Source organism: Varanus komodoensis, unplaced genomic scaffold (genome assembly GCF_004798865.1).
Source record: "Varanus komodoensis strain SLA01 unplaced genomic scaffold, ASM479886v1 scaffold6_2, whole genome shotgun sequence".
Classification (NCBI taxonomy): domain Eukaryota; kingdom Metazoa; phylum Chordata; class Lepidosauria; order Squamata; family Varanidae; genus Varanus; species Varanus komodoensis.
In genome coordinates, this window is record NW_025336346.1 from 12,560,231 (window position 1) to 12,587,093 (window position 26,863).

General features: G+C 40.5%; 1 protein-coding gene across 1 annotated transcript; it reads right to left on the bottom strand.

Annotated features, from left to right (window-relative positions):
- Window positions 1-647: 647 nt before the first annotated feature.
- Window positions 648-16,392, bottom strand: PTPDC1 (protein tyrosine phosphatase domain containing 1). The gene is made up of 8 exons (XM_044451291.1): window positions 16,308-16,392; window positions 8,999-9,170; window positions 8,050-8,130; window positions 7,756-7,874; window positions 6,878-7,015; window positions 4,371-5,518; window positions 2,481-2,663; window positions 648-1,533 (listed from the first exon to the last, which is right to left on the bottom strand). Exons 1-8 carry the CDS (start codon window positions 16,390-16,392, stop codon window positions 1,399-1,401), a joined length of 2,061 nt encoding a protein of 686 aa, XP_044307226.1. The 3' UTR covers window positions 648-1,398.
- Between the last annotated feature and the right edge of the window lie 10,471 nt (window positions 16,393-26,863).

Sequence of the window (26,863 nt, forward strand, 5' to 3'; positions counted from 1 at the left end):
ACCCTATGAAGTGCATGACTCACTCTGGCTTCCCTGTCTCCTTTCGGGCTTGTATGTCCTTCTATCCATTTCTCTGGCTCCTGCCTCTCTCCCTCACTCCTTTCCCCCCATGTCCTCAGCTGCCTTTGAATTCTCTTTCACTCTGGGTCCTCATTCTTTTCTTCCTTTCATGTCTTTCACTCTTGTCTGTGGCTTCTCTCTCTGTCCCTCTGCACTATCAAAACGAATTGAGTTTAACAGAGTGAGGAAAAGCTCCACTACTGAAAAGCAGCTGGTGGGGTGAAGGTCACTGCTCAGCAAGGTCTTTGGCTCTCTTCCAACTATTTTTCAGCAATGGCAGCATTTCCTTCCCCATCAAGACCAATGGGCAAATTGCTTCCTTCACTTGTGGGGGCAGGGGGTGGACAGGGGTGGTAATAGTTTGGCAGGCAGCTCAGCCTAGCAGGCACAGTGGCACCTGTGGGTTCTTTGCTGGAAACTCCTGCTCTGAGTTCTAATAAACAGAAGACATACAAATAAATACTAGCCAGTGCAAGCACCAGATACTACACAATGTTATTTAGGCTAAGCACATCGATCTGTAATAGTTCATACAATCTTCTGGCTCAGTTTTGAGGTGTTCCCTGAAAACTTGGAGCCCCATCTCCATATGGACCTTTGGATTACCTTGATTGAGACTGTTGTAGGCCTGCTGATTTTTTATTATGTATATCTGGTTCTGTATTTTAATATTACTCTTTCTGTTTGGTATTTTATGTTGTTGGTTATTTGGTCTTTGTGAACCATCCAGAGAGCCATTTTGGGTGCACGGGTGGAACAGAAAATAAATAAGGCTAATTCATTAATTGTGGCTAAAACTAGGAAATACTGGTTAACACTGCATCTCACATACTGAATAAGAATCCTGTGCAGATATGGAACTTGGATTGTCTTACCCATGGTTTAATATCACTACCAACCAACTTAAGTATGGTTAATAGAAGGGTTGCTCCCAAGAAGGGCTCCAAGGAGATAATATGCAATTCTGCACCTCACTCCCCATCTCTAAGCTCTGGTTAAGAAATTTAAAAATTATGGGCACAATGCGCCACAGTATGGGAACAGTTCTGACTGTGCCTTCCTACATTCTCAGTCACAGGACATCTGCTCTAGATGTGGATATAACCCAGTTCTATTCAGGACAGTTTTATGCAAACCCTGGAGATGAACATGGTAAGCAAGCCCCATGTGGGTCTGGACACTGGTTGAAACAAATAATGTTCCATAGCCCTGCACTGATATGAAACACATGTGCTAAAAATGCCTTGCAAGGAATGTTTTGAAATAGTTCATTACTAGAATAATTAAGGTTAGTGTGCTAGGCTTATCTTCAGCAGCTGATTCACCCATAACAAAAGATCACTGAAACATAACATTACTTGCCTTTGTGAATGCTTTAATGGCACGATTTAGAAGGAGCTCCTCCACATCTGCTGGGATGGTCTGCAAATTTACCACACAATTTAAAATGCACAGTATTGTGTGATATTTTCCCTGCAGAAGCACAAAACATGATTAGGCAGGAAAGATTTTTCACAGCACAATACTGAAACATATAAGCCACAATCTAAATCCAAGATAGGCATGATTTAAGGGGCACAGAAGCTCTTTCAAGCCATAGGCCAAATTATATTTCGGAAGAATGCTTGGGGGTACATTCTTGGGGGGAATTCTCGTACATTCCCACAACCCATAACAGGACCATTCACCCAGGTTCAGAAGATACTACAACCCACTGTGAGTTTAAAAACCCCTGAAATATGCCATGGTTGTCAAGGTGGCTTGTTGGGAAGGAGGAGGCCACTCTGTGGGAAGCTGTCTCAGTTTGTACACTAATCCATAATAGCTAGTTTTCCACAGTGGGTTGCCACGTCAAGTGAATTTAGTCATAGAGCCTTGTGAAGTCCTTAAAAAGCAGATATAGCACAGAAGGTAATGCATTTCTCACATGAAGTGAGGAAAATATACTTCCATAATGGCATATATACACAGAAAAAAATGTCAAGGATTATTTTTGAAGAAATGTATGGAATACAAAATTTGAAATAAATAAATAGCACCAAATTACTATGAAGACAGGTATTCCGTATCATGAGGCAGGTTCAAATACCATGAGATAGAAGGCCTTTGTTAATTGTAGAAAACACAGTAAGCACAGTGAGTTGTCTGTGACTGTGCATACAGTGTAATTGACACTGAATTCCTGCTATAGTTTAACCCCCATTTTAAGATGAATAATGGAGACAATTGGATGTATACTTGTATTTCCAGTGTATCCCTCAAGATACCCATATTGTGTATGCATGACAGCATACTGCTCCCCCACCCTAACACAGCTGAGCATCACACTGGCTGTGTTAGCACAAACATGAGAAAACACATTTTTTCACATATGCAAGCAAGGTAAAATTCTAAAGACAAGGAGTATGCATGATACTTACCTTTTCTAGTAATTTAAGTGCGTCTTGAGAGTCTACATTTTTTGCTAACACATCAACATCATTTTTGTTTAAAAGAGGTTCTTTAAGTTGCTCTATCCAGGACCACATCAAACTACTGAGGATAAAGGGATCATTTTCAGCACATATCTTATCCCAGGCTCCATTCTGAGAATTCAGTTCTTTCTAATAAAAGAAATTTGAATCAGTTCTCTGTGACTTGTCCTTGCTTTACTCATCTTAAAGTAAAACATCCTATTACCTTGCAAATATAGTACCCCTCAGGATTTACCCCCACTAGGTAAGTATTAATCAAGTGGAGGATGAGTGTGGCCGTGCCTACTGCTCTCCCCCACCCCACATGTCCCTGCCATCCTGCAGAATTCACGCATTTCCAAATCTGTGTAGGCAGAAGGAGAGAGCATATATTGGGGAGAATCAAAGAACACAGGATGCTTAACCCTTTCATCGCCCCCAGATTCACAGCAGGTAATGCCTCCTTAGGAAAATTTTCCCATGTCTCAGCCTAGCCAGGACACAAATTACACATGGGTGCATTTGAAGTGTCTTCCGGGATTTGGAATCTCTCAGAAGTGCATTCTTAGAGGAGATGTGAGGATGCTTAACCAGGAAGAGACAAGGCTCAAGGCCCAGAATTCTATCATACTGTTTAGCACCTTCTCAGATCTTCCATGCAAAGTGCTGGTGTTGTTCAGGCAGCTGGATTTGGAACCCTAAACTCTCCATCTGCTGGAATGACCCCTGATCTTTATCAGCACTTAATCTTGCAAAAGCTCTGAGTCCCAGCAAGTCTAAACTCCATCAGTGGTCACTAGCCTTGCTGGCGTTCTTTCCCAGAGGCAGCCTGCCTGCATACACCAATTGCTGAGGAGCTTGGGCAAGCAAATGTTTTGCATGAATCCTGCTTGAGGAATCCTTTGGGTAGCCAGTTTGCCACCATATGTAGAGAGTACTGGACCAGATGGACTTTTGCCCTGATCCAGCATGGCTTTTCTTATGTTTTTTTGTCCCAGCAAAACTAAACCCTATCAGATTCGTTCATGAGAAGGAAACTCTGAATGTTGGTTAATCTCAGATAACTATATCCCACCCTGTGCAGAAACCAGATCCAAAGTGTGCCTGCTAAACAACCAAGGCCAGAAAACTACTGGGACATTGGTCGTGGAGTTCTAAACCATTCCTCAGTAAGTCTGTTGAAGTCCCCCCAGCACAATAAGCCAAGGAGACATAGTACCAACCCCAAGACCACCCAGCTAGCTAGGGGGAGTCTTAAACAGCAGGGTGGGTGGTAGACCAACAGTCTTGCAATGAACTAGAGTGCTCATTCATAAACTGAAAAGTCTAGCCTACTGATTGAATTGTCTCTGTTCCCAGCCAGGAGAGCTGCTTTAGTCAAAAGCAGATCTAATATTCCTCAGTTTCTGTTCATCAGGAAAATCACTGAAGGACAGCATGTAGCCTTTTTACAAGATACCCACTTTGCTGCAGTTAAAAGTGAAACAGGAACACAAATATTTTAGGGGCCACAGGCTTGGTTTCAGATAATAATACATCTTTGCACATTATATTTAAATAACAAGAATTCTTACATATCATCCCCCATTAAACAAGCACAACACAGATAGTGATCTTAGCTTCCCCTCAATGACGACTGAAAACTATGAAATAGGTCATGGCAATCATTTCTCTTATGAAGAGCATTCTCCTCCCTGAATGCATTTCTAGAGTATCTCAGGCTTGGTACAGGGAATTGCCTTTGTCGTTAACTCAGAAGGATACGTGAGAAACACTAAAGGGTTTTTTTAAACTTTCTAGAGGGTCTTTTTTTAGCCTAGGCAAGTACCAAAGGGTAATGTTTCAAAATGAAAATACCTGCCATGTTTCCACTTTATGCTTCACTTCTTCTGCTCCCATAAATTCATTTAGATCTGCAAGGGCTTTGGCTGCCAAAGTTCGTCTTGCCTCCACAGTTAGTTCTGACTGCACAACAATATGAGGGATTGCTTCAGACATAACATGGAGCTCATGCTCTGCTTTAGAAGAGTCTGATTCTTCAGAGGACCACATTCTTTTACCATAAAGATTATTTTTTCTGGCACAATGATAGTTTAATGCTTTTTCCTCTTCCTCATCTTCCTCCTCCTCTTTTTCTTCCTTCCGATCACTTGCAAGACCAGAAGAAAAGGTTTTACTACGCTGTATTTCTTTGGGATATTGACTTTTATGGCAAACTGGAGAACTTTCTTTTCTGTCTAGATTACATCTACCCTGACCAGAAAATGTAAATGTACTACGAATTAACAGTTCTTGGTTGAACTCAACCTGAAGTGTTTGACAATTATCCACATTGCTTGGCAAATCTGTTTTGTTGCACAATGGCACTTGCACAGGCACTGACCATGGTGTTTCTCCTTGCTCACAGACAAATACGGCTCTTCTCAAATCTGAGTCACTGTAGCTCAGGCGCCGTTTTGCTCGACTCAGAGGCTGAAGGTAATCAGCATTCCTCCTTTTCCAAAGTGGATCACATTCATGTTCACTGGGATGAAAAGGGTTTGCCCCTGAGAATGAAAATGGCTCTGAAGTACTACTGTCTTGCCTTGTTAATTCTTTATCAAGCTGAGTAGAAGCTAACTGGGAAACAGTCTCCTCAATTTCAGCTGACAGGTCTGGTATATCTATCAATTCCTCCTCTATCACCTGCCGGTTTTCAGCCAATTCCAAGAGCAGCTTGCAAACCAGATGAATAAGTTTTGGCACATGCTTCAGATGTCTGCTTTCATAACCGTGGAGCAAATGACGCTGCCGGATCAGGTACTGGGAAAGTGTTACTGCGTGTGCTTTGGGCTCACAGGATGCAAAAACATTCCTTAGAGGAATTAAGAACTGTGAAAACTCCCTTACACACATCAGCTGTCCTCTAGTTTGAATAGAATTAGGTCTTTTTGCTCTGACAAAAAGGATTGCTTGGTCTGCAGTCATTCTTGTTGCAAACACTAAATAACAAGCTATTAATACACCTGGAAAGATAAATAAGAAATGGATTGTTTGATGAAAACTAAAACAAGACAATTAAAGTAATTATGAAAGAACTGTTCTATATTCATGTCCTTCGCATCCCAGCAAGCTAATGTCTATTTCTTCTTTAATATCATAATGTAAGCTTTGATCAGTCATGAGAATAAGTCTTGGGGGAAATCATGAGTCTTCAAACTACGGCCCAGGGGCCAGATCCAGCCCACCATCCCCACTGATCCGGCCCAGCATGCCCATTGTGCACCCGCCACCACCCACCTCACCCCGCAAACGGGAGGCAGCGCTTTGCTTGCTCGGAGAAAACAACCTGCAAGCGAGCAAGCCGCTGCCTCGTGCGTGCGCCTCGCCACGCATGCCTGCCCGTGCCTTGCTGGGCGCCCCGCCCCCGCCCCGGCGCCCACCTCCAGATGGGCTGCCCCCTCACCAGCCCACATGCACGACCAGGCACCACCTGTCCAGCCTGCACCGAGCACCAACAGCTTTCGACTGGCCCCCTGGGCAAAAAGTTTGAGGACCCTGATCTAAATTATGTTCCCCACACTGTGCCATGCATATTTAAATAAAGATGTCTACATTCTTTCCTATATGTACATTGTCAGAATAGATGATGATGATGATGATGATGATGACGACAGCACTGAAACGTCTACATTAAACAAGCAGGAACACGCTGATGTAAAGAATGCATCAGGAACAAAGCTCAAGTTCAAAAAATGGGGAATGAATTTTGAAACAGTTCTTTACTTATTAAGGAAATCAAGTCAGGGGATGCACGTGGTGAGCTATTCAAATTAGTTCTCAAAGAACTAAATGAAACGAATTAAGCAAAAGATTTGCAGAACTGATAAGACACTGATGCCCAGAATGAGGGGAGGGGGTAGAAGCAGGGGGCAGACTTGCTCATGTATAGCATTTTTTAGATGCTACAGATGAACATGTCTATGCCTTGATGGATAATTTCAAAAGAACCAAGTCTCTACAATGGTTCTGCTGTGGAATATGGAGTGAAATATGGGTCTTTGGGGATTACACAGCAAGTGCCTCTAGAATGCCATCCCTCCCCTGCTCTTTCGTTGTTATACAAGCTCTCATGCCAAGTCCTCAATCTGCTCTTTGAACTCAAAGATCAGTTTGGGAGTTGTGTGACCCATCTTCTGAGAAAAAAATTCAGAAAATGCAGGCATATTAACAGCCTTAAACAATGAATGTTTTGTGTCAGCTTTCTATCAAGAGACTTTGTTATACACATGCATATTAAAGAATTTACAAAGGTTCATAAGTTTTCACTATTTGATATTTCTGAAAAGTGCATTCTCATTGAATTTGTGGCTGAGTATTTTTACCTGTTCTGCCAAGTCCTGCGTGACAATGAATAGCTACTCTCCCTTCCTGTAAGGCAAAAGTCATCACTTTTACCATATCGAGGATAGTAGTGAGAGAAGCCACACCATAATCCTTCCAGCCAAAGTTATAAAAATAAACTAGAAAAAACATTTTAGAACATTATTATTATCAGAAAATTAGAAACAGCGTATTCTTACTACCACAAAAATATTGCGAATCTATCTGATAAAGCTTTGAGCAAATTTACTATTGAGAATTGCTTTTCAATTGCTTTTCAAAATGTCTTGTTCTGGAATTTTGTGAGAATTTCCAATACCACACTGCATGTTAGAAAAGATATTATCTACAAAACCTAGCATATAAAACCTATAGCATAACACACTAAGTCATACAGTGTTTGTGTGTACACATATATTTATATGGCAACAATGTAACATTCTGTTTGGAGAATAGCAGCATCTCTAAGCCTCTTTGTGAAGCAGTTTGTATCCCTTCAAAAAAAGAAAAGAGTATTGATATGATGGGCAAGGGGGGAAGAAGCACAGGGCAATATTAATATGCAAGTCTACTGTATTGTCAGTGTGTGAAACACAGATGAATGTTTTACAGAAATACTGCTATAAAAGTTTGAAAGTTAAGGACATTTCAGAACACAGCTATCCATTCTTAGCTGTCAATTCTACTGACATTTAGGACATTTGCTATAATGCCTCTCCAGTGCATGTGAGTATTTTTAAGCTTTCTTGTTAGCTGCAACTTATTTTCTTTGGCAAGCCTCCCTCAACTAGCTGCTTTTAACCTAAGAAGTAGGTGGCAGAAGCAGCCTGCAGCACCATACTTTATAATTAACAAGGAACAACAGCAGGGGCAAACTTACTTCCCGCCTCCATGAATGCTTCAGGAAGGTAGGTGAAACCACTCTCTTGTTCCAGTGGATTCCCGCAGCTAGCATGTTCCCCAGGACGCTGAAGGTTAATTACTGTTTTTATGCCACATCTTATGCAAAGAAAAAGACGATGCATTCTTGAACTATGCATGCTTTCAGTCTTCCCTCCCTGCCCCCCTTCTTAGTTCAGAATTGTTATAATCCAAACCAATGCAAGAAAGAAATAGATCCGCTTTACAACCTGATGGGTTATAGTAGTTCATTATCAATATATATTTATTTTACCTTTGGAATTGCTCAATAATATTATACTTTTCAATAAGTTCTGTTGAAGGTCGAGACATGGCTAATATGTTATCTGTAATCCTGCGGGGGTGGGAGAAGAGAAGGTGAAATGTTTGGGGTTAAAATACTTCATAATTGGTTTTCATAGGTAATTTTCTAGTTAATGATCCATGCCACTTGAAATAACTATGTGCTTTCAAACCATTAAATGCCTTTTATCCCTATGTAATTGAAAGACTTTACGTAATAAAGTGCCATTAGGTTGCCAAGATACTGTGATAATAAGAATGTAGATAACATGCATACTTTTATACTCCTGTACAAAATAATTACACATTTCTTTCAAGTGTTTTCGTAACAGCTGCATAAAATACCCCCACACAAAACATATTTCAGTAAAAGCCTGGTAATTCTTAAATCTTATTGTTCTATCTTAAAATTTCAGTTCAGTTAAAATATGGATACATTTCAAATCTAGTTAAATTTAAATTACTGACAGAGATGCCTGTAATACTGGAATACAACCTATCCAAAACTAAGCTGAATTAGGTTTCACTGAAATCAATGGGATATTATTCATAATAATGTAACCAAAATCCTATTTAAAGCAATTGGACTTTACCTGGCTCAAACCCAGTCTTTTTAATATATATTTTGAAAATGAGTGCAAGACCCACAAAATTCAAAAGGAAGTTAATTCACTACATATATATATATAGTTCATGAATATTGCTGGTTGCTCCTGCATTGGAGTTTGCAAGAAATGTGTCCACCTAAACCTTTTCAAAAGTGGTTTCACTGAACATGTAGTGTGATCCTGAGCATATTTGCTCAGAAGTTCAACATAGTTCAATAGGACTTATTCCCATGTAATTGTGTATGGGTGCAACCTTAGCCACATAAAAACAAAATTTGGAGATCTCTAGCAGAAAAAAATGCTGCATACTACCAGGAAGAATAAAGCCCTTTAACAGCTTGTTCTTGGTCACTCCACCGAGCTGGATTTTCATATTTGCAAGCACGGCCACCACATGCCATGGAACACTGCATATGACCAGGAATGACATGGCGAAGGCGTTCTCCAACTTTTGTATATTTTGCAGTAGGACGCCGAGACCTTCCTGTAACACACAGTGCAATAAAAAAAGGTCAGTGGTTCTTAACCAAAATGTGTGTGAATCAGATGCACAGAAATAAAGATATGCAGAAAAATATCTGTGAGATCATGAAAAGATCCACTGGAATTTAGTTTCGGTTGGAACTGTTTCTTCTTGTTGTTTTTTTCTTGTTTTCATACAGAAACAGTGAATGTAGCATTCCCTAGTAAAGGAAGTGTCATGATATTTATATAGACATACTGAATGCTTTCTTTCTTTCACATTACGGACAAAGTCATAAAGGTACCCACCAAAATTCTGGAAAAATAATACATCAGGTTTTATCATGATACAAAGAAAGAAGTAAAATATTCTTTCAAATATTCTTTCATGTAGAACTGATTATCTAGGCAAGTTTACGTGCACATTAATACAGAGTCATAAAAAGCCAAATATGATTTCTATAAAGGAAATAGCAATACTTTACTTTTTCTCTCATGGAAAGCAGCATTTAGCTCCTCAGGGCTGACAGAGGAAATGGCCACCATAACCCTGTGTGTAGAAGTTGAGAGGACCTCTACAACTGAGCTCCGTCGCCTCTGAAGTATGCGAAGAAGAGGATCAGAAGAAGAATGTCTCCTGCCCTGGAAAAAGTTGCTAAAAATATTCACCGCCAAGCGCCTCCTGGGTGAACCTTGCATGGTCACTCACTACTGGTAGCAGTTCTGATATGCTGCAGGAAGTCAAACTGAATGAAAAATCTGACTTGCTCAGTACTGAACTTGCACAGAAACATCTTTCTGTATGATCTAATGGCTGTTCAGGATAGGCTGCTCTGTCTCCATAGAAACCAACAATGAACTCACTGATGGCAGCTAAATTCTATATACATTGATTCTGTGTGGGACAAACCGTTCCACTGCTGATGAATGTTAGAGTTACTTGAAGCAGATAATTCTGAAATTGATCAGGAATGCCCAAAATAGTTTCCTAGGAACAGACAATGGTTCAGGAATCTGAAGGGCTGATTTTGACTCATACGGTAAGAAGCAGCTTCTTCAGATCACCCTCCAAAATAAAAATTTCAAGAAATATTAACAAAGATTCAAGAGAGGCAACAAACATCTGATGAAGAATTTAATGTGAAAATGAAAAATGTATGAAGAGTCTATAAATGGATAAAAGAAAAACACTGTACTTTGAGTAATTGTACTCACACTGAGAGCCAGTGTGGTGTAGTGGTGAAGAGCATGGGACTGGGACTCAGACGATCTGGGTTCTAGTCCCCGCTCAGCCATGGAGCCAACTGGGTGACTTTGGGCCAGTCACAGACTCTCAGCCCAACCTATTCTACAGGGTCATTGGTGTGCAGATAAAATTGAGAGCAGGAGGAGGTAAATGATGTAAGCCACTTTAAGTTCTTTAAAAAAGAAAAAGGTGGGATATAAAGCCAATAAATAAACGAATAAATACAGATGCTTGGTGTGGGAAGCTCACAATAATCTTCAGAGGGAACTACTGCTTTAGAAGAGAGGGGACTAGAAAGGTATGGAGGGCATCTTTCTAATGTTTCTTCACAAACATATAAGTTTAGAAAGTTTAGAAAATGTCAAAGTACTTGATCAACAGCACTATCAGTTTGGTCACCCAAAGTATATCTCAGCTTTGAAAAAAATTAAAACAAGTTCTTTCTTTAACTTAACTTTACTCTCTTGGAAAGGTAAAACAAGTAAGTCTGGCCCTATTAGAAAAGATGATATAAATCTTCTCAAATGACAAAATTGGAACTACTGTTAAAGGGCATCAAACTATGAATTAAATTATATACATGTGTTGTGCCATGAATAGTGCCATTCAGACTTTGTGGATCAGGCATCAAAATGTCTTGAGACAAACTTCCAGATGCTAACTCCACTCCATGCTACTGCTAACCACCAAAATTCACTCCCATCCCCTAACAACCAATCCATGCCAAAGCTGACAAAGAGCTTAATACTTCCTCTGTAAAACATAATGCAGCGTGTGGACAACTAGTATTGGTGAGGACCCACTGGGTGGGGACCTAGCCCACCATGGGCCAAATAATACAAAAGGGGTGTGGTAATACCCCAAAGACCCAACTGGCACACCAGGAGGATGGTCTCCTAAGAACAACTGCTCAGAATCAGCTGTGCTGTGGTGGAGTGCTCCAGCCACCAGCCCAGCCAGAGACAGCTCATCCATGTGATGCTCATCCCACTGAGGAAGAAATCCGTAATGGCGTGTTGGACTGAATGGTTCACAGGCTGTAACTGCATGACTCATAGCATCAATAAGATTTACACAAGGGATCTAAGAGTAGTTCATGCAGTATCTTTTCCTCATATTACTCAGCAATAACCTCCAGACTGGCTGGAAGCAAATGCAACAAAAAACCTTCTAGCAGCTTAAAGACAAAGAGATTTATAGACGCATCAGATGTAATGGAGGAGAGTCTTCATCAAATGTATCTGAAGAAATGCATATGCCACAAAAGTCGATTTTATACATTTAAAACTGTTAAAATTTAAGGTGCCACAAGACTTTGTTGTTAATATTACTCAGAGGGTTCTCCCTGATAAAATCTTCCACCTCCATCCTCATTCCCAATATATACACCTAAAATCTTGGTAGTTATTCTGTTTGGTTTAGTAAATAAAACAATTTGTCTGAAAGAACAGTATCTTATTATGCCTCTTTGCTCACTGGACCCACTGCTTGCACAATGGGCTCTGGCATGAAACAAGAAGAAATGCTTGTTCCTAGAATGGTGCAGGTCAGTGGAACTTGCAAAAGCGTGTTCCGCTGACTTGTCCTGATCCAACAACAAGTATTTCCGTAGTTATTTTAGAAGCGCTAAAAATTGTGCTGTGCAAGTGGTGGTTCCCATGATTATAACAGAAGCAAAGGAGACTTGTTGGATACTGCCCATAAATATGTAATATTATGGTGACCAGATTATATGCATCAGTCCCGCTCTTTGGCCAAAACTGACATTTCTATACATACCCTGATCATTTTATAACAACGTATAGAAGACAAATACTGAAAATTCTAATGAGATGGAATTTAGGGCTAATTCCAGTAAAGAGCATCATACAATAAATGTAAATAAGCAGAGTAACTGACTACCAATACAGGAAGAGACTGAATTCAGAGTTTTTGTTTCTTATCCTCAGTTATGTGCTCATGCACTACTTCCTCCATCCCTCTTTGTTTGGTGAAGCCAGCATGCTTCCAGACAAGGATTGTTCTGTGAAGCCATGTTTTGAACTGACGAGGGAGCATGCAACCTCGTTTTGAAATGTTAACATTATTGTTTGGATGATGGTAGCATAACATCAGAATGCAGCCAAAGAGAGAAAGATGCAAACACATTGTTCAATTGGGGGTGGGGGGTGGGGGGGGGAGGTGTCATTGTTGACTTTAAAACTACTCTGCCAAAATGGTGAGTCACAATTACAAGTCACAACAATGATCATTTGTTATCCTGTGTTGTCAGTATCATCCTACCATTATATACTGCTATTATTACATCCCTGCTTCTGGCACAGCTGCCTATCTCCCATCCTCAACTCATGTGTGCTACTACATCTAAGGCATAACAGAAGAGCTCCTCCCACTGAGGACGGCTGCGATACTGTCACCACATTGTGCCATTTCTTGTTGCAGCTACGCTTCCCCAGTAAATTGGTGGATGAAGTTGGCCAGTCAAACATCTGCTTAAGTAGATGTCTAACTAGGATAGACCTCTTCTCCTACAACACTAAAAGGAAGAGTCTTAATTTTTCCACATCTAACTCAATGCGTAGTGCTAAAAATAGTCTTTCTGTGATCTAACTGCCTGTAAAGACTAAATTTTGTGGAGATGAGTTTATCTTGTGCTACTCTGGCTTAAGGTTTCAAGGCCAGGGCAGGGTTTGTGCCAGTTAGACTTAATGATTCCAGCTGGGCTTCTGTGAGAACTTTCCATTCACGTGCTCCAAAAGCCTGAGGAAAGTATTCAGCCAGTTAGTCATTGGCTCAAGAGACTCGTGTCACAGGTTAAAGGACGGTGAGTATAAAGCAAGGGAGTACTGCTGCTCTTTGTCGTCATTTGGTTTCATCTTCATCTTGCTTATGGTTCCCAGTGTCTCAGCTTGAGTCCTGTCCTTGAAGATCCATGCTTAGAAGCACATAGACAGGTTTATGTAACTTCTTTATTTTCAGCCCTGATACATTGCTTCCAAAGACTGTTTTGTTTCCTTGTATGTTATTCCGCGTCCCCCTTTATAAATAGCTTTATATACCTATTTCAAGATTTGTGTGTGCTTCCTTCCAAATGAGTCCGATACTAAATTTAGAGCCTTCTGCTTGTTTATTGTAACTGGGAATAGGAAATGCCAGCTTGGGCTTTTATTTTATTCCCTAGGAGTAAGAGTCTTCTAGTTCAGGCTGAGGCAGATGGGAAAGATGGTGGCAGCCTACCCTGACAATTGTTTGTCCTTGCCTGCGCTACCGGTAACTAGGGCAATCCCCTTCCTCCCTTTCTATGTACACTTTCAATACTGAAAAGTAATGTGCAAAAGCTAGGCAAGAATCCTGATCCCAACATATGTCCACCCTATTGAAGAAGAGATTCATACATGCTGGCTCTCTAACACATGTACCAGGTGCTATGGTACTATCCTGACACCTTGGATGTAGAATCCATTGCACCAAACTGACTAAACCACAAGGGTGCCTCTGAACTTGCCAGTCAAACATGGCGAAAAATGGTGAAATCCTGAAGCACCCATACCTGACAGACAAGTCACCAAAATTTAGTACCAGCTGAATTCCCCTGATGACACCTTTTGAATATTGTGCTATGCCATTCTGATAACCAACCTAGATGTAAAATTAACCAAGGGGCAGGAAACCTGTCAGAACCTTCTGTTCATCATCCAGAATGAAAGTATGATTAATTTTGTTTAAACCTAGCCAGAGTGCAGCCTCCAAGTCATGCAGCTATTTGTTTGTGGTATTTTAAATCCTTTAACTGCCTTGTAATTCAGGCATTCATTATTCATTCTTTTTGCTCTGAGAATAAGTAACCCAATTGGCTTTAATATTGTTTCTCATGACTCTTCCCTAGCATGAATCTGTGTTCTACTCTGGCCTTTCCAGGCCAGAATTTCTCCATGGACTTTCTGACTGAACCCCCTTTCTGCTGAGTTTTTCCAGAAAAATGTGTTTATTTTGTAAATTCAGAGAGAACACTTTACCAACCCTGATAAAGAACCCATTGAGTTCCAAAACCAGGTTCCATATGTACAAGAATGCTGTTTGACTTGAGAGGCTACACAGAAACTGTGTGAATTGACACTCCTCCACCTAACCACTTGGCTAGCATTGCTTTGCTGTACTGTGCCCATATACAAATGCATGCTCTATCAAGGCACCAGATGGAAGACTATTTCTCCATTAAGTGCCTCAATTAAGACAGCTTTGCTCATCCCATGTCCTCCACAACAGGGGAAGGTGCAGGGCAGGTGATGCTGGGTCCACAACCAAAGCTACAGTTCCATCAGCACTTTGGTTGGAAACCGACTAATGTCAAGGACGCAGAGGGTTAGCTGAAGTCATCTGGCCCTGCTACACATTTATAGTCCCCCACCCCAGCTTACAATACTGCAAAGTGGCTACCCAAAAGTTTCAAGCTGAATGTCCAATCTCTACATGTTATTAGAAATGCTAGGGAGGCCATAACTCTGACCCTGACTCTAATCCTTGCAAGGGGGCTTATTCATCTAAATATAATTTTAAGCAAACCATAGTGGTTCTGGGGTACCTAATATCAATTTGGTCTTACCACCCACTCCAAAGTCTTTACTTGGGACGTCAGTGGACAATGTGCTGCAGGCAGCTGTTGACAAGGCTAGAGAAGCCAGACTATTGCTCCATTTTGAATTTGGAACTAAAGTTGAGAAACTCAAGTTTATTTTTAACTTCTTGCAATTAACCAGGAAGTTAAGTCCCTTGGTCCAACACTGCCATCAGTTCCCCAGCTTCTTTGTTCATACGGAATTCCAAATTTCTATTCTGCCATTTCCACAGCACCATCTTCCTGTCAAACCTTTGTCTTTATATTTTCAAGCTAGGCTTATTAGAACTAATATTTTGACCCATATCGAAGGAGGTGCTATACTAACCAAACTATTTTTCTTTCATAAACACTATTCATGAGTATGCTTTTGAGAAAAAACATTTGTAAAAATAAAATCTATTATTTTTGGACTATGAATTAGTGTTTGCACGAATTATCCCACTAGTAATTTCCCATTTTATTTAATAAAGGCATAATGCATAAATACAGTGTGTGCACTCCATGACTGTGGTTTACCCACCCTGCCCCACTTTAGGCCTGGGTTGATCATTACATGTTTTGCATGTGCTGTCACCAAGCATGGTAAGTTAGTAAGGGCTGACAATGGAATCCTATGCATATTCAGTCAAAAGCCAGCTGTATCAAGTTCAGTGGAAGTTATACAAATTCCAGCAAAGATAAGGAGAAACTATTTCTGCCTGGGGGTATATTTCTATCAAAGAAACACTACAGTTTCTAAGTTACCAATATGGATAAGAATGCTGCACTTAGATAAGAAAGACCCAATCATATTTCAGCTCTTCTATAAACTTACTTTGAAAGTTACTCCTTAAATGCTTCAGTTCACAATCTCTAAAATGGTAGTAATAGCCTACTTCATCATGTTGTAGTAGTAACAAAGAAATGTTAAAAGTTTTAAGACTAAAAGCAATAACTGTACACTAGTACGCTTTAGAAATTAGCTTAAACGTCTTTTAGTTTTTTGTCCCCTACTATCCCTATTTTCTCCTGCCCACCTTGCAGTTCGAAAGCATGCAAATGCAAGTAGATAAAAAGGTACCACTTTGGTGGGCAGGTAACAGCGTTTTGTGCCCTTTGGTGTTTGGTCATGCCGGCCACATGACCACGGAGACTGTCTGCGGACAAACGCTGGCTCCCTCGGCTAGGAAACGAAGATGAGCACCGCCCAATAGAGTCAGGCATGACTGGACTTAATGTCAAGGGGAAACCTTTACCTTTACCTTATCCCTATTTTCACATTTTCATGTTCCAAAAAAAGTAAAAAAAGCAATTACCTGAACTCATGGTTGCAAGATAAGCACTGCTTGCTACCAAAGAACAATATGGTAATTCATTTTGCAACAAGACTCCTGCAGCCATTGCAGTACCTGTTGAAAGACAACATTTATAAGTCACTTTGGTTGTGTATGGCAATTTATCACACATCATCATCAGTACAGGATCTTCAAAACTAACCACAAGAAGGAAGCCAGAGCAGAACATATTATAAGCACCAGTTGTTGAAAATGGCAAACATTACTAAATCATTTGGATTTTTAATTTGAAAATATACTTAAACATTTATTAGCAATGCCTATAAACTGCTTCTTATTTGAAACAAATTCTGAAGTGCTTTACAAATAAATAAAATCCAATGAAACAAAGAAACAAAAACTGCTTACACAGATGCACAATAGTACCATATAGCTGTTAAAAAGTGAGATCATGGCAGAGGGGAAGCCAAAGTAACCAGATACATTTTCAATAGATGCTTAAAACAAAGATTGACACAAGTTAGGAGGGAGATCATTCCAAAGGGCAGGTACCACTACAAAAAGGAAAATCCACAACTTCCATTAGGAACAAAACGGCCTCCCCTTAAGATTGCAGTAGCCTGGGAGCTGGAATACATTCTGACACTCAATTTTTTATTTACTAATTAACAAAAATATTTCTTCAACTTAGTTAATTAAAAAGGTGACTAAACCCAGTAAGTTTTGTTACATCTGCCTAGCTTGGATCTGAAATGCACATATTATGCAATGCCCATTACATTTAATTTGTACTTTTCATTGTTAGAATTATTAATATTGTGAAAATTTACGATATTACTATTTGTGTGCTGCAATACAGTGCAGAGAATTACATTAAGAAATAGATATCATTGTAGCTTTTTTGTACAAATTGTAGCTTAATCCAGGCAAGACAGAGGCAGTCTGGATCATTTGGTAGGTGGATCAGAGAACAGGGATTCAGCCTGTGTGGAAGGGGTTACACTCCTGAAGACACAGGTTTGCACCTTGAGTGTACTTCTGGATTCAGCCCTGAGTCTGGATGCCCAGGTCTCAGCAGTGGCCAGTAATGTATCTACGCAGTTAAACTAGTATGTCAGCTGCAACGGTTCCTAGAGCTGTCTGATCTGGCCATGGTGAAATGTGCCTCTTTTACGGGCAGTCTCCAAGCTATGAACACCAGACTTAGGAACAACCCATACTTACGAACTGCCATAAAGCCTTTTAATTTAAAAAAAAACTGCAATAAATCATCATCACCATAGCGAGAAAGGAAGCGAAAGGGGAGAGAAGGAGATCTTTAAAGCAGGCAGTCTTGCCCCACCCATCCAGAGAGGGAAATCTCTCTGGCATTTGCCATTGATGAGTTTGTGTGTGGTGGGGGTAGAGATATTTGTGGTTTTTCCACTTTCAAGGGAGCCCTGTGCATCTAATCTCCACAAATGTGGAGGGTCAACTATAGTTACAAATTCAAAGTGGAATTTCTGTTTTCTGAGGAACGGAACTCATTCATAACCTGGGGTCTGCCTATAACATCTTGGTTGGATGCTTGTAACATGCTCTATGTGGGGCTAACTCTGAAGAGTGTTTGGGAACTTCAGCTATTTCCGACAGCTGTTGCCAGACTGCTGACCAGAGCTGGCTACAGGAAGCATACAACTCCTTTATTGAAAAAGTTCCACTGGCCCCCAGTCTGTTTCTGGGCACATTTCAAAGTGCTGGTAAAGACCTATAAAGCTCTGTATTGCTTGGGTCCAGGCTATCTGAAAGACCACACTCTCCCATATAAACCTGCTCAGGCTGTAGAGATCTTCTGGAGAGGTCCTTCCCATGCTCCCTCCATCCTCACAGGCACATTTGTGGGGAGCATGGGAGAAGGCCTTCTCAGTGGCTGCTCCAAGACTCTGGAATTCCCTTCCTAAGGAAGTTAGGTTGTGGCTTCCTTGTTAGGTTTCCCAAAAAATTAATAACCCTATTAATTCCAGCATGCATTTGGGGATGACCTGTGTGTTTGTGCTGGATTAATTTTACACTTTATATTGTTTGCAGTGTTTTAATCTGGTTATTTGTTCAATTTTAATATTTAACTAATTCAATCATATTTTTAACTTTTGTATATTTTGAATATTTTAACTGTATGCATTTTAATGTTGTGGTGGGCTATCTTGAGTCCCAATCACTGGGATTAAGCAAATGCAAATATAAATATGATAATATTTCATTACTACCCAATAGCGAAGCTCTCTCAACAGTTTACAAGGTTATTCACTAATACATTGTAAGATTGTTGCATATTTCACTACGTATTTTCTTAGCCTCTTTGAGCATATGTAAAAATTAAGTCTATGGAAAGGGAGGGTATATATTTAACAAATATGTACAGAAATTAGAATTCCTTTTCTCCCACCCTGACTCCTATTATTTTATTTCATGCAGGGAAGGTTAATTGTTCTAGTTGCTTCTGTAAACCTAAGAGATTTTGGTTTTAAAAAGTAATTACAGATGAACTTACTGTCAGTCACTCGCTCAGATTTGTCGTATGAGCAATATTCTGCCTCTGCATTTGTATTAGACATGTAAATGGGATGACTAACCTCAATGGAAAACAAGTGCTCTTTAGAACTTCACTTGCATATCCACATCAAGAAGTGACAGGAAACACATTTTTCCCCATGCAGCACAATTATTGTCTATATATAAAGATGTCTCATCCTCACTTCCAGAGTTTCTAAAATTGATAGGTTTCTTCTACACAAAATTCTGGGATAGACCAATGGTCTAATTCAGAAAGGCAGCATCATATGCTGATTTTGGAAATCTGCTAGCCCAGCTTCCAAAGAGGGGAGAAATGAAATTCTAGGAAAAGCCAGAAAAATAGCTATGCTTGCAGAAAGTGAAAGTGCAAGCAAACTATTTATTTACTTCACAGAACGCAAAGTATCACAATCCATAAATTGCTTATTTTTTCTATTACCAAAGTCAAGGATGTTTCTCTTAAATGAAAAATATAAATATGTTTGATTATATTTACTAGGAATACAATGAGTAGTTCACTGGGTGTGCATGCATGAATATACACATATGCATATATATAATTTTACACATGATATTCATAGCTATTCAGATGAATGTTGCATGTTATTTCAGGCCATGTTCCTAATTCTCCTGTACAGCTAATAAGGCCACACGTCTTTGGATAGTCAGGCTATTGCCCTAATCAGATCAGCTGCATTTATCCATGTAACATGCCCCTGAATTGCCATGACAGTTAAGAAACAGATTCGTAATCTTGCAAACATGGTTAAACGGAAACGTGTTGTAGGCAATATTTCATTACCTCACACTGAACTACATCTTTCACCTAATCGGTCAACTTAACGTGCAAATAAAACACAAGAATAGGAGTTAATCATGACTTCATAAAAACATACATCATTTATTGCCCAGAAACCTACTCTTCCTTCCCCTGGAAGCATCAGATAGAGGAGAAAAATAACACTATCAAAAGCGTTGTATTAGGAACTGAGTGTACTGCTTGTACCTAGCTACCATTCAATATATAAGTTATTAAACTGCTGCTGTCACCCATAGCTCTCTCATTGGACATTTTCATGGGTGGCTTTTTTTTTCTTAAGCAGTGGTGTTCTCACTGTCATTCTCATGCACACAATCTATAAAGTTAAGATTATGTACATTTTAGCTATAATCCAAACAAGATAAAGGATTATAGCACTGGTTCTGTTCTCATTGCTTAACTTCAGTGCCTAGCAACATATTCCTTTCATTATTCCCACTTATTTTGTGTCTAACCATTAGGCTCAAACTTTAGTGGACTGCTAAATAACTTCCTGGTTTCACGTGGCTTATTGAGCTCTGCACATGATTCTCACACAGAGTTCAGGAAGCTACAGGTTAAATCCCAGATTAACCCCAGTTTCTGTGAGGAAGAATGCTGAAAGATTCCTATACACCAAGGCAAGAGTCACTGGGCAGAGACATAAGTGGTCAAGTGCTTTAATCCCATTTCTTTCCTCATTGCATGTCCTTCTTTACCCTTAACCATTTAGGGAACATTCAGTTTATGTTCCAAGAGCAGCTAGTTACAAATGTGAAGTGAAGACTAAATTGCTCACATGACATGATAAAAACAACACTCACAAGTTCAGTGCGGGCTGTTGTTGAAACACTGGTTCTTGTTGAAATGTAGGTTATCATGTTGCCTGGGCCGGCTGCACTAACAAACCATGGTTTATTAACCACAAGTAACCCACAGTTCACAACTGAACAACAAACCATGACTGAGTGGAGACAACTCAATAACCCACACTCAAGGGCTCATTATGTATTGTCTGAGGCTGCCATGCTATGTTAACCACAAACAATCCATGAAAGAGAACCCATGAACTGGGTTTAAACATCATGATAATCCACACAAGTATGGGTCAGAGTGGGTTTACACTGAAACTCTGGTTGTTGTTGAAATGTGGGTTATCATACTCTCTGAACCCAGCTAAAATACCAAAACAGTTCACGACTCAACAACAATGAATTCTTTTCATGGGTTGTTTGTGCTTAGCAGACCATGCAGCTGATTTCAGACAATAAGATCACCCAAATTTCAATAACAACCCATGGTTCAGTGACAAACCACACTCAACCTATATTCAACCCTTGAGTGTGGATTATTGTGCTGTCTCAACCCAAGTATTCTGATTTGTACATCACCATCAGTATATCTACCATCAGTACATATATTATAGAGTAGCAACAAATATTATGCATTCATATGTTAACGTTTTCATCTTTACTCCCTTTTTGGGATCACCAACCTCAGAGACACATTTGGTGATGACCTAAAAAGTGGTCTTTTTGATGGCCACTTCCATAATACAGAATTCTCTCCCAAGAAGGATTAGGTTTGTTCCTTCTCTGCTGTCCTTCTACCAGCAGGAAAAGGTCTTTGGCAAGGTTGACTGTGGGTAGTTTATATTAGTATGATTAATTTGCAATTGTGTCATTCTTATTGTTTTTAAATATATTTTATGGTTTTAATGCATTTTAATGATGCCTCTAGGGCATCTTGAGTGCCATTTAGTGGTAGAACAGTGGGATATGAATCAAAAGACTAAATCACAAAGCCACTCCCTCTCACACTCATTCCTTATATACCACACTGTTCAAATGTAAATTGTGGGTTAGCAAAGCACAAGAGTTAGCAAAGAAAAATGGGAAAATCATTTAAGCAAGCAGAAAATGTATGGATTGCTGAAAGAATGTGAAAAAGAATGCCATGGACAAATACATTAAGATCATGAAGGCAGAAGCATAAGGTAGGAAAAGATCAGAGAGCACTTTCAGCCTGTGCTAGATATGGAAGAGGATAGGAAGTCAGTGTAGAGTTTCAAAAAGAGGCTTCCTTATATGGACAAATGAATGATTGGCTGAAGAATTCTAGATAAAAGTGAAAGGTTTCAAAAGTGAAACGAGAGAAAACCAAGAGAGAAAAACTGCAGTGGTTAAGGGTTTTTAGACTGAAGTTGGCATTGTGTGCCCACAGGTGCAAAGCACTGCTTTCTTGACATCCACCAAGGGGCTCTATCCCTACCACTTTAAACATACATACATACATACATACATACATACATACATACATACATACAAACAACCTATGTTTCTTACTAACAGCAGGAATTGATGTGAAATAGGTTTCTGTTCGTGTTGTGGAGTGTAGGCTGAAAGGATTTAGTGAGTTCAGGCTTAGATCCCACCTCTGCCTAACAGTCAATCTATTGGACAGATTAGTTGTCCTTTGCCACACCTTCCATTGCAGGCATTATTGGTGAAGGCCAGGACAATTTTTAAATGGACAAATGTGCCTACAGCCCAAAAAGGTTGCCTACATATTTTAGATTTATTTTAATTTTCCGTACAGAACCTAATGCCAAAGCATCAGTTTTAACTAAAGGGACAAAGAAGATGGAGAAGAAATGTGGCTTAGCAACACACTAATCTGTTTTGCATGCCACAACAACCCATCACAGGCAGTGAGCCATGATGGATTAACTGTATTGTACAAACCCACATTGTTTATTTTTTAAACAAGCCACCCTGAAAACCCATAGCTTCTTGCAGCAGTTATTTTCCCATGGTAAGTTGTCACACCATGTGAACCCAGAAGACCAGTCCACTGTCATCAACAAGAGTGGCATCAACAAAAGTGGAGATCCCCCTCCCTCGCCCACTGCTCTTTTGAACCTTGTCCTGGCCATTGTTAGTTCCAGCAGGCCCATAAATGTGCAGACAGTACCTGGAAATGGCTGACACTTGCTGCTTTCCCCCCTGGAATCCTGAGCTGTTTTTAGTTTTCTGTGGGTGTGTTGTTGTTTTCAGTCTACACTTTTTTGGGAATGGAGGGGAGATTGTGAATGCCAGCTCAACAGCCAACATTCATAATCCCCATTTTGACAGTCAGTGATAACCTATCAAAGTGGTGGAGCAGGTAGATTTCTAAAGAACATTATTTATTTAGCCACACTTGTGCAACTGTGAACCTTCACAGTTATTCAAGTATAGGAATTTGAGGCACTGGCTGGGTACCAACCTTGGACATTGCCCAGAAGAAATTGTAAATGCTTTCCCCCCTTTGTTTCCTCCTGACATTTGGTAAAAGATGAGCTGTCAAGAGAAACCAAAGGTGTGAGGAATCTCTGCCCAAAAGGATTTTTGAGAAGATTTACACCTCCCTTGTATTAAACTCCTTATCACACCCAGCCCATTCCATTAGTCCTTATCCTGGTGCACATTTTGAACATTGTCCCAAGTCTCCAGGGGCTCAGGAAAGTCCAGAATGATGGTTTTGGGGGACTTCAGCTTCCATGCCAAGGCTGCCTTAGCTGGGGCAGCTCAGGGCTTCAGGGCTGCCATGACAAGCATGGGGCTGTCGCAACATGTGACAGGCCCAACACATGAACCAGGTCATGCAATAGACCTGGTTTTTTCAACTCCATAGAAAGTTGGTGATCTGGAAGTGAGGAAATCAACAGCTATCCCTTTGTCATGGTTAGAACACTTCCTTGTGAGATTTAGACTTAGACTTTAGATTTAGACTTTCAACCACTTTTCCCTTCTGTAAGGGCAGGGTACCTATTAAAATGGTCTGCCCTCAGAGTCAGATGGATCCGGATGGATTCTTGAAGGCTCTGGGAAATTTCCAACTGCTATGACTGGCACCCCTGTCAAAGCCCAGGTTGCACTGTGGAAGACAGAAGTGACCGGGGCAATTGACACAATTACACCTAAATGCCCTCTCCCTTCTGGCAGAGCTCATGCAGCTGCATAGTATACTCCTGAGCTGTGAGTGATGAAGCAAGCTGGGAAAAAGGTAGAGCGCAGGTGGAGAAAAACTCATGCTGAGTCTGACTGAACACAAGTAAGACCTCATTATCAAGCCTACCTTGTGGCAGTGAAGGCAGTGCAGAAGAGATTCTTTTCCGCCAGCATAGCATAGTCACTGAGCCATCCGGTACAGCTATTATGGGTGGTTTGTGGTCTATTACAGTCTGGCCCTAGGGATGACCCTATTGAACCTCGGTGGCTGGCTGCAATGAATTTACACAACACTTTGATGGCAAAATTGATCGAATCTGCCATTAACTGGACTCCACAGTTGGTGATCGCCCTGTAAAGAAAGTGTCCAGTGTCCCATCTTCTCCAGTCTGTTTGGATGAGTTGCAATTGTTGCAGCCTGAGCATGCGGACAAGATGCTTGGACCCATCGGCTGCATTCTTGACCCTTGTCCCTCCTGGCTGATCACCAGGGTCAAGGTGGTCATCAGTGCCTCTTTGAGGGCCTAGTTTCTTCTCCTTTGAAGGAGACGGAGATCAAGCCTTTCTTGAAGAAGGTGAACCTGGACTCAGAGGATACCACCAATTATAGACTGGTGGCTAACATCCCTTTTTTGGGCAAGGTGCTAAAGCAGGTGGTAGCTGGACAACTCTAGGCACTCTTGGAAGAAAGTGATAATCTAGATCCATTTCACTCCAGTTTCAGGCATGGTTTTGGAATGGAAACTGCCTTGGTCACCTTATGGGATGATCTTCACCAGCACAGCGACAGGAGAGTGCTTCTCTGCTAGTTCTGCACCATTGCAGTTATGCCGTGGGCTCCCACAGGGTTCCATTTTTTCCCTATGCTGTTCAACATCCACATGAAACTGCTGGGAGAAGTTATCTGGAAGTTTTTACTGAGCAGTCATCAGTATGCGGATGACACCCATTCTACTTCTTGTTCTTATCTAATCCAGGTGAGGCAGTGACTCTTCTAAACCAGTGTCTGGGCAGTGTTATGGATTGGATGAGGGTCAATACATTGAGGCTTAATCCAGGTAAGACGGAAGTGTTAATGGATGGTGGACCAACTGTTCAAGTGAGTGATATCTGTCCTGTCTTGGGTGGGGCTGAACTACCCCTAAGGGAAAGGGTCTGCAGCTTGGGAGTACTCCTTGGCTTGGAGCAATCAATGGAATTCCAGGTGGCATCTGTGGCAAGGATTGCCTTCCTTCAGCTGAGGTTGGTCCATCAGCTGTGTCCTTACCTGGATAGTCAAGCCACAGCAACAGTAATTTATGCACTGGTAACCCCGTTTGAGGTATTGTAACACACTTACATAGAGGTGCCCTTGAAGATGGTTCAGACATTGGAAGCTGCATTTTGAATCAACTGCAGACTGTTGACTGGGACCAGAAGATAACAACATACCACACCAGTCCTATACCAATTACACTGACTATCAACTGAAGTCCGGGCCCAGTTTAAGGTGCTGATGATGACATATGAAGCCCTAAATGGTTTAGGCCTTGGACAGTGAAAGGAACATCTATTTCTGTATGAGTCTGTCTGGATGTTAAGATCATCTGCTGAGGTCCTTCTCTGAAAGGCATCTTTGAAAGCGGTGAGGAGGTCCGTCCTGAGCAGAACAGTCTTTTCTGCTATAGTACCTCATTTATGGAACTCACTGCCTAGAGAGGTGTGCCTGGTGCCAATGCTTTACTCACTGCAGTACCATGTTAAAAACTTTTTATTCACTCAGTTTATTAATTGCTAGACCATATTTTTACTATCAAGCCCTGGCACTTTTGGAGTTTTTAACTGTTCTGTTTTTTAACTGTTTCTGTTGTAGTTATAAACTGTCATGAGATTCACTATAATAAAATGATGGTATAGAGAAAATCTAAAATAAATGAATAAAATATTTCCCCCTTTTTCCCCTAAAAGAAAGGAGTCTTTACAACTAGTTAAGACTCATTAATAAGAGTTATGGCTGGAATATATATACAACAGTATGTCCCAGTCAAAAAAACACTCACTATAATGTCAGAATTTCCTCTATGCTATAACACAATCCTATGCATGTTTAGCCTAAACAAAAACCTATAACCTCCACAGGCTGAGGAATGCTGGCAAGATGTAGGGCAGGGGTCCTCAAACTTTTTCAACAGGGGGCCAGTTGAAAGGCGGTGGCTCCCGCGCAGGCCGGCGAGGTGCTGTTGGGCGTGCGCGACGGTGGCTTGCTTGCTCAGAGACCATCTCCGATCAAGCCAGCCACCACCTCCCCACCTGCTCAGCAAGCGTGCGCGTGGGCGGCGAACAGCAGTGCGGGCCGGATGGATGGCCATGGCAGGCCGGATCTGTCCCACGGGCCACAGTTTGAGGACCCATGATATAGGGCTTTGTTGTATCTAAACATCAACAGAAGTGAGTCTTAATTATTCTCTATTTGTGTTTTATTAACAATGCAGTTTAACTCCATTCTATAAACAACTCCATATTAATAAACTAAGTTGAAAATCTGGTATCAGTCTGAATTAGTTTCCATGCATGTTTCTGATGCTAACAACATGGGAAATAATGCAGAAAATATTAGCTCTATACTCAGGAGTGCCAATACATTGTCAAATATCCTTAAATATTTACATTTGAAATTTCATTGGGATGATTTAAATGGAGGCAGGGGAAATCACCTGAGAAGTTAATTACTAACTGAACCAATGAATATGTAAAAATATATAAGTGTAATATATTGTATGCTGCCTCTTTGTTTTGTATCGCTGTCCTGAAAAGCCTGAAAAGGACAGGATAAACATGCTATAAATAAATAAATAAATAAATAAATAAATAAAATTATTATTATTATTATTATTATTATTATTACAGTGAGCTAATGTTTCTTCTTCTAAGTAAGTGTAAACTGATTAATGATCTACTTTTTCTGCAGTCCCCAAGAGTTAATTTTACTCATGTATACTTCATGGGATCAACAGTGAACCCAAGCAGAATTTCTCACATTATGCATTACTACTGCTTCAAATGCCAAACATTCCACATGTGAACTGTTCAACAAGCCATCATGTATAGACTCTGGACCAGCAATTCATGTCATCTTAAACATATTCTAGATTTTTTTTTAATCTTTGAATACAAATTTTGCTGCAGTCTGTTCACAGATAAAGGAATGAGTTTTTCTTAAGGACAAAACAAGAAACAAGGCAAAAGCTGACAAA